The sequence below is a fragment of the Vombatus ursinus genome, unplaced genomic scaffold, assembly GCF_900497805.2.
Source record: "Vombatus ursinus unplaced genomic scaffold, bare-nosed wombat genome assembly UNPS02014810.1, whole genome shotgun sequence".
NCBI classification, from domain to species: domain Eukaryota; kingdom Metazoa; phylum Chordata; class Mammalia; order Diprotodontia; family Vombatidae; genus Vombatus; species Vombatus ursinus.
Genome location: NW_020954588.1, coordinates 39,807,507 through 39,816,245, shown reverse-complemented (window position 1 = coordinate 39,816,245; position 8,739 = coordinate 39,807,507). Strand labels below are relative to the sequence as shown.

Below are 8,739 nucleotides of genomic sequence, written 5' to 3'. Positions count from 1 at the left end.
CAAGGTTGGGCTGCCCTACGAGAAGGGGGCAAGGTAACAATAGCTTTTAGCTGACTTACAGCTTAACTAGAGGGCTGTGACTAATGGGAGAGAAAAGTAAGGCCCGGGCAGGGGTCAGACTAGGAGAATGGGAAGAGACCAACTAACCATAGGTGATGGCGAGGCTGGATCCCACATTAATAATGACACAGCAGTAAAGAAAACAAGGTGACTTCAGGACATATCATTCCGACGAGGGGAAACAATCTCAAGAGAGACACATTCAAGGTCACCATGATACAAAAGCCGTTCTTTATTAGCCAAAATAGAAGAGTAAATTTTGAATAATCTTGATTCAAAATAATTAGAAAACCACAGTCAACTCTGAGTAACTCAAGAGCTGATCATCCGAGCGAGCATTCTTCTCATCCTCCTCCCTCCTCCCTCCTTTGTTTCACTCCTACCAAGACATAGCGCGTCAAGCCTCGACAGAGCAATAAAGGTGACACTCTACCATTTTTGGCAGCGTGGGCAAAAGGCCAAGCTTTTTATCATACTATCCCCACTCCCCACAGCTAATTAAGAATTGGTGAGAGAGAGAGAGGCAAACATAATTAATCTGGATCTGAATTCTCAGAAACAACAAGAGAGGGTGTCCCATATTAATCCCTTCAGCATATGATAAGTGTGGCACACTGTTTCCTTTACTGTATACATGCTGGCAGACAAAGTGTGATACAGAGATCGAGAAACTTCTGAGAAATACATATTAAAAATGGGCAGCATAATATGTTCGTTAAACAAAAATATTAACATCAAAATCCCTGAAAAAACTGTCAGTATAAAAATGCTTAAAGTCTTCAAAAACTCCATTTTCCTCTCCTGCTTGTTCGCAGGGGCACATTGCGTCCTTTGGGGGGAAAGCTTTATTTCTGGAACATTAAGTTTTTTGATTCGACCAATTTCAGTTCTTGACCATTCTTCCTTCAACACCTGGCCAATTCGGGGATAAATTTCAAGAGGCTTAATGTTAGGGAGTTGTCTTTGTTTCAAGTCTCGTACCCGCTGACGAACACTATGGACTTTTTCCAGGAATTTAAGGGGTGACTCCTCCTCCCCCAAAGATGTAGTCGACGACATCAATTCCAGCTGCTGTTCTCTTATTTCTTTCATCCTTTCAATTTGTGGGGAGTATTCTTCATCAATTGCAGTCCTAACGTCACGCAAGGCAGACAGAAAAGCATCTTTTTTCAGATCCAAAATATCATTAAGTTTCTTAAAATAATGGAGGACAACTTCCTCGTCACTTCGGACAATCTCCTCAAAGTGAGCTTTCTGTTCTTCCAGCTCTTCCATGAGCAGACAAACATTGATCCAGTGATGGTCAGTTAGCTGCTCGACCAGCTTAGGAGGGGCATCCTTCTCCTTCCCATAGGCACTCAGGAGGTCGTCTATGGGGTGACCGTGATGCTGGCCTATGGTAAGGCAGTGGCCACACACCAGCTGGCGGTCTAACAGGCAGTAAACGTTCAGTGGCTGGCTTGAGTGTTCAGGGCAGGTGATGACATCTGGGTGATCTTCCTGCTGGTATTTTTCAATTATAGCTCTCAAGGCAAAATTGATAGGTAAAGATTCAATGCCAGGGGGAGGGATTTCGACTGTGCTTCTGCAATTAGGACACTTCAGAGGAATTCTTATGGGTCTCCACATGTAAAAGTTACCAGATGTCTGAAGAACATTTTCCAGACAATTTCTGCAAAACGTATGGGAGCATGGTAATACTCGAGGATCTTCAAATATACCATAACAAATGGAGCATGTGAGTTCTTCCTCAAAATTATGCATTTCCTGTAAAGAAAAAACAACTGACTTTAATGAGTCATTTGCAAATATTAATTTCAACAAGTTTCAGAATTTGCCCCCAATTGCTAATCATTTAAAAGACACAGTATTTAATAAGAACCAAGCACAACAAGCAATTAATGACAGACAGAGCCTATTGTCACCAAAGGCCACTCTGAGACTTCCTAATCATTAATACTCTGTAACTCTGTAAGAGTTCATGTAACTCTGTAAGAGTCAGGAAGATGTGATTTAGGGCAAGACCTTTAACCTCTGCTTGCCTTAGTTTCCTCATCTGTAAAAATGGGGGTGATAATGGCATCTACCTCCCAGGATTGTTGTAAGGGATCAAATGGGGTGGATAAATTCAATGACAGAGGTTTTAGAAAGAACCAATGAGAGTCAAAAGTAATCATTTTGCTTAAGCCAGGTGTGGAGAACCTTCGGTCTCAAGGCCACACCTTTAGGTCCTCTAGTGCTGCCCTTTGACTGACTCCAAACTTAATAAAATAAAAGGATTTGTTCTGCAAAACTTGGACTCAGTCAAAAGGGTGCACCTAGGGGCAGCTAGGTGGTGCAGTGGATGGAGCACCAGCCCTGAAGTCCGGAGGAGCCGAGTTCAAATCTGGCCTCAGACCAAATCCTTGACACTTACTAGCTGTGTGACCCTGGGCAAGTCACTTAACCCCAATTGCAAAAATAAAAAAAAAAAGTGGCTTCTCTTCGAAGCATCGTTTTTTTCATACTTTCTTGACTTTTCTTTTTTTGCCCCGATACAGAAATGTTTTTCATGATTTCAAATGTATAATTAATTGATATCACATTTCCTGCCTTCTCAATGAGTGGAGTAGAAGAGAATCCAGAACTCAAATTTTTGAAAAGAATGTTAAAAATAAATAATAATTTATTTTTGAAAAGTGGCTTCTGGAACTCATCCTTGCCAGTCAAATTTCTAGAGGTGTTACTACTATACCACATTTACATGCTGGTCGAGAAAAATCACACTGCTGACCTCTGCGTGTAGGCCAACCAATCAATTCTATGAGACAATTTAGAAAAATGAAAGTTCTAAAGGAAATTACAAAAGAACTCATTTTTATAAAGACCTAACCTTCTCATAATGCCTCTTAAGACTTCAATTAGGGAAATTAGTGAATGAAGGAAAAGGCATTTATTAAGTGTTTCTTCTGCGCCAGGCACTGTCCTAAGAGTTGGGAATACAGATTCAAAAAGCGGGTCAGTCCCTGCCTTCAAGAAGGTTCCATTCTGCCTCTAATTTGGGAAGTCAACACAAAGGTACATGCTGACCAAGGAGAGAGATCAGGGCTGTCCCAGAAATAAGGACCCAATGGAGTTGTTCAGTGAGATGAGCTTTCTGGTGGTTTTAAAAGGCAGTAAAATATACTTTGCCAAAAAAAAAGACAAGCTACCAACAGGATCCATCCGCATTCCAAAAGAGCCAGGAGCCCACTGAGCCCAAGGTTCTCTTATGACACAATTCCTCTGTAAGGCATGTACTGGGCACCACGACATACGACGTTCACAGACTTGCAAGTTAACACACACTGCCATTGAAACTCTACCTACACAGCGGAGACGTCAAAGAGAAACCACCCACAACAAACCAAGCAGGTTGGTGGCTGTGCCAGCCCTTCTCAGATGCCTGGGTTTGGCCTGATTGTGGGGGAACGAGTCCAGTTTGGGGATCCTGCAGTGATCCTCAGGCAGCAATTACCACTAATCCTATCATCTGTCCTGAGGATTAAAGCATTACAAAAGTCAAGCCTGTGATGCTTGGGCCAGGGAGGAGCCTTCAAAAGACTTCAAGCAGGCAGGAGTTACTGGGTAAGAAGAGCCACTTCCTTTTTTTTTTTTTTTTTTTTTGGGGCAATTGGGGTTAAGTGACTTGCCCAGGGTCACACAGCTAGTTAGTGACAAGTGTTTGGTCTGAGGCCGGATTTGAACTCAGGTCCTCCTGACTTCAGGGCCAGTGCTCTATCCACTGCGCCACCTCACTGCCCCTAGAAGAGCCACTTTCTACACACAGCTTCTGCTGCCCTGGGCCTGGAAGAAGCAAGTTTCTGCCTCTCGGTTCAAGAAAGATTTTGTCATCCTGGAAGCTAAACACACACACACACACACACACACACACACACACACACACAGAGAAATCACAAATAGCCCTGCTCTCAAAGAAAAGCAACTTCCTGTCTCAGGCCTCAGTTTCCTTATCTGTAAAATAAGATGATCTGATCTGGTCCCTCTTCAGCCCTCTAGATCTACGCTCCTATGACTCAGGACTGTGCTCTTTTGCTCCAGATTTCCTACTTACTCTTCCGATGATAGCTCTGGGGATATAAGAGGGATTCTTTCTTAAAAGGTCCATAAAGCAGGGCTGCTAGAGCTCTGACATAAAAGGGCGAACAGACACCCCTAAAATCTTTTGTGCCAGAGTCTAGTTTTCAAATAATTCTGTTAGACTCCTTCCATACGGCACAAAAAAGGCAAGGTAGGTGAGTCAGTGGCTGTGCTAAGCCGCCTGCCTTTAAAATCCATTTCCGACAAGAGAACGAACACAGGGCAGCGGCAGCATGAACCCCCGCGGCCACAAAACCCATCCTGTGAAGAAACTCAGCCTGGCCACTTGCACTGCCTTCTCTCACTTCATGCAGAGAGAAAGAAAAACAACAGGGCTAACAAGGGTACCGACTGAGGCTTCAGAAAGCTAAACAGCTCTCACCATGAAGCTTCCAATTTGGGACAGAAACTCTCTGTTAACTGGCATCAACCAATCCCTAACAATTCCCTCTAACGTAAATTCATCACATTTGGAAGAACTCGAATTTCTCAGACGACCAGGTCCAGAATCAGAGTGCACAGGGCTGGAAGGGACTTAAGGCCAGAGGCTTCTGAGTGAAGAGGTTTTTGGTTTTTTTTAAACCCTCCTTGCCTAGTTGTACTCTAGGGTTAAATAACACGGTCCTGTAGCTTCTTCCTGAGAAACGAACGATATGCTACACTTTCTAGTCACTTGTACTGGATATGACCATTAGTAAGGTGGTACCCAGCACTCTCCCCAGAGAGGGTCATTCAAACTCACTCCTCTGCCCCTGACATGCAGCCACATTTCCCGAGAGCGATTTTTCAAGCGTACAGCTTAAAGAAAATGGACAGAGAATCTACCATCCGTGACGACAACAGTGACCAGTTTCAAAAAGAGATGCCCAATACAAATTGTTCACGCCATCATGGAAATTTAAACTATTCTGTTGGATACTCGTTGAGCATCTAGGTATTATGGGACTGTTAAAGAATTGCTTTAAAATTCTGAATGTTTCTATAATTGTTCAGCGTGGCTGTGTAAAAATGTCTTCTCTTCCAGCCCACATTGGTGGTGTAAGATTTCCCATCGAACAGCTCGGAGTTTGGATGCCAGAAGACCTGAACACAGGCCATTCTTAGCCACTACCTGTGGGCCCTGGAGAAAATGATTCAGCCTCCCTAGCTGTCAGTGTTTTCTCATATGTAAAATGATCCCAAAGTTCTGTTAAGCTGTAAGTCCTCTGAACTTACGAACACTCCAAGAAACACCAAGACAAAATCTCTTCCATTTCTCAGATCAGAACCTCAGGTGGAATCTTTCTTCAAAAGGGCAGATGTCCTACACATTGTAATGCCTCCCCACACTGCAAATGGTTAAACACTCATTGATGGTAACTTAATGGACATAAAAAGCTTCAGCAAGATTATTTCACTACCTATTCTTCCGTTCAGAGTAAAACTTCTTTGTAAATTTTAATATATGAGTACTCTATTGCCTTTCATCTATAAAAGTAGGCAGTTATAAACCATTAATTAAATTTTATAGCCTCCAGAGGAAGACAAGTGATACCAGCCCCATTTTAAAAGTCTCAGGGAAATGCCCAGGGACATTTAGGGAGGAAGAAAGAGGCCTGGGAACAGACCCAGGAGATGCCACCCCCAGACTGGGGCTCACACCCTGCTCCCTTCAACCCACACACGCTAAAGCACTCAAGGCTTTCCCCTTCAGAATTGTCCATCGACCACTGTTCTATTGGGGACGTCTGGACGTAGAATCACAAAACTCATTTTCGGCAGTAACTGTTGCCCAGCTCTGCCAGGGTCTCCTTAGAGACAGTTCTGCTGGGCTGCTGGCTCGGTTTGGTTTTCACTTACTCACATTCAGTGTGATAATCCCAACATACTCAACAACTGCTCACAAGATTCCTTTTAATTATTTTCCATTCGAATCTGACTGTAACTTTATTTCCTCTTAAAAAAAAAATCAAACAAACCCAAAACTAAAAACTTGAACAGTGAATTCAGACAAAAAACCGAGATTTTGTTCTGCTTTTTAATGAACAAAGCAAAGGAGCCAGCAGCCCTGCTCTGGGCATCGGGTCCAAACTGGCCCTGACCCAGAACCTAAGCCCTCCCCCTCAGACACAGAACACTTTCTGCCCTCCTGGTCACACACTGGCATTCCCCGGGGGGTTCCTAGAACTCACCTCCTTCACACAGCTCCGACCTAAAACGCTCTCCTTCACCCAGGCTGGAGCCTTCCTGTGCTCATGTGGCCTCTCCCCTCTCAGCTCCTCACATGCCTAATCAAAAACGAAAATACAAGATCTTCAGCTTTCAAGAACCAGCCCTGAGTGGGGAGACCAGGCAGTCCCACATCCCCAAGGGCAGAGATCCAGTCTCCCCAAGAAGCCAGCCCTGGGAGCAGGAAAAGGGAAGGGGAGGTCCTGGGCATTCCATCAACATCTGCTGAGCGCCTGCTGGGTGCCAGGCACTGTGGAAGCACTGGGTAACAAGCGGTATTGATGGAGCAGCCTCTGGATTCAAACTCCACAGTCCCTGGTTTTCCACAACACTGACCCTCCCCCCCAATCCTTGACCAAATGGGTGCAAACCTCCTCCTGGAGTCCAGCATCCCATGAACCCACAGCTCCCAGGGGTAAGTAACCAAGGTCTAGAGGCCACCTCTCTCATCTGAAGGGGGCTGGGGGGCAGGAGCCACCCAGGGAGTCCAGAGCCCAGGTGTTCTCATCCCCCCCAGGTCCAGCCCTGTCTCCCCTGCCCCAAAGTGGGCCTCTCCCTGGAAAGGGAAGTCCTAGTGGGCTGGTCAATGTTTAACAGAGAGTTGCTTAGAACAAGGTCCCCAGCCCGGAGCTAGCTCAGCTGACACACCAGCCCGGAGGGCTTCTTTTCTAAGGCACAGGATGGGATTGCTGGACCGGGGGGAGGGGGCGCATTCAGGGGGCGGAGAGACCAGGTAAAGGAGCAGTTGGAGAGAAAAGAGGAACGTGGGCCTGGGAGGGAGAGAGGGGTGTGAAGGAAAGGATAAGAAGTAAGAGGGGGTAGGAATAAAGGCAGGGGTGGGGCAGAGAAATGGGAGGGAAAAGGCAGGGGAAGCAGGCATGGGAGAAATAGAAGCATGGAAGGAGAAATAGAGGCGTGGAGGGGGAAAAAGCCATGGCGGGGAAACAGAGGCATGGAGGGGAAACAAGTATGGAGGGGAAATAGAGGCATGGATGGAAATAGAGGCAAGGGGGGGATGGAGGCAGGAGAGAGAATGGGGGAGCCAGGGAGCCCTCCGCCCACGGCGTGCCCCCTGCCCTCTCCCAGCCCCGGCACACACACTCACGTCGGCCGGCCTCTGCCCGGCTCCCTTCCTCCCCCGAGCCGCGGGGGGGCCCGGCCGCCTCGGCCTCCTCCAGCTCCGGCTCATGCCCGCGCCCCGCCCCCGTCCTCGTTCCCGAGCCCCTGCCCAGCCCCTCCGGAGCCCCACTGCGCAGGCGCCGCATCTTTCAACTGCCCGGCAACCGCCCACCCGGAGGGGCGGGGCGGGGCCAGGGCAGAGGGGCGGGGCCGAGCTCCGATAGCCTGAGCCGAGTCCTGTCACTGCAGGCGCCAAGGTGGGGGTGGAGGTGGCAGCGAGTGTGCCTGCGCAAGGAACGCCAGCCCTTTCTGCCCCCGCTCCTCCGCCAACCCGCTCTAGCACCGCCTCATTTAGGCTGCTGGGTCCGCTGTCAGGCCCGAGGACCGCCCGGTGGTGCCCCCTGTGGCTGGGATGGGGCAGGGCAGGAAGGGAACAGCACCTGTAATCAATCCATGCATCCATCAAATGAGCTGTCTTAGGGCTTGAGCTAGGTCCGTGCTGCTCACGGCCCAGGGGCTCTCCCCGCGGCTGGTGCTCTGGACCCCTTCGCAAAGCCAGGCTTTTAAATGGATAAAGTGTAATGCGCAGGGCTCAAAGGAGACCGATTCTATAGCAACGGGCAGGTCAAGGCCACAAGCATAAGCTCCTACTACGTGCCAGGCCCTGTGCCGCGTGCTGGAGCTGCGGAGAGGCGGGGGACAGTCCCTGTGCGCAGGGGCTCAGTCCGAGGCTGGAGACGACCTGCAAACAGCCGATAAATACCTGCACCATCCACTGGAGATAATCACCGGAGGATTAGCACCAAGGGGGATCTGGAAAGGCGTCTTGCACAAGGCGGGATTTGAGCTGGGACTTGAAGAAGGGTCTAGCTGTAAATTAAGGAAGCGGAAGGCTGAGCACCAGTGTTCTGAATCGACGACGTCTTCTTCTCTGGCCTCACGTGTTTCCTATTAGACAAGCCGGTCTACACGCACTTGTTAAACACCAAGGATTGTGCCAAGCAAACCCTGAGGGTGCAAAGAAAGGTCAAAACGTGTAGCTGCCCTTGAGGATCTCCTATTCTTTTTTTTTTTTTCTGCGAGGCTATTGGGTTTAAGTGACTTGCCCAGGCTCACACAGGTGGTAAGTGTCAAGTGTCCCGTCTGAGACCGGATTTGAACTCAGGTCCTCCTGAACCCAGGGCCTATGCTCTCTCCACTGCCCCCCCTAGCAGCCCCAGGAGCTCATATTCT

At 48.0% G+C, this 8,739-nt stretch overlaps 1 protein-coding gene across 1 annotated transcript; it reads right to left on the bottom strand.

Moving 5' to 3' along the window:
• Positions 1-268: 268 nt before the first annotated feature.
• On the bottom strand, positions 269-7,517 carry TRIM59 (tripartite motif containing 59). Its single transcript, XM_027875936.1, has 3 exons — positions 7,493-7,517; positions 6,351-6,446; positions 269-1,827 (listed from the first exon to the last, which is right to left on the bottom strand). The coding sequence occupies exon 3, from the start codon at positions 1,822-1,824 to the stop codon at positions 613-615; it is 1,212 nt and encodes a 403-aa protein (XP_027731737.1). The 5' UTR covers positions 1,825-1,827; positions 6,351-6,446; positions 7,493-7,517; the 3' UTR covers positions 269-612.
• Positions 7,518-8,739: the final 1,222 nt, after the last annotated feature.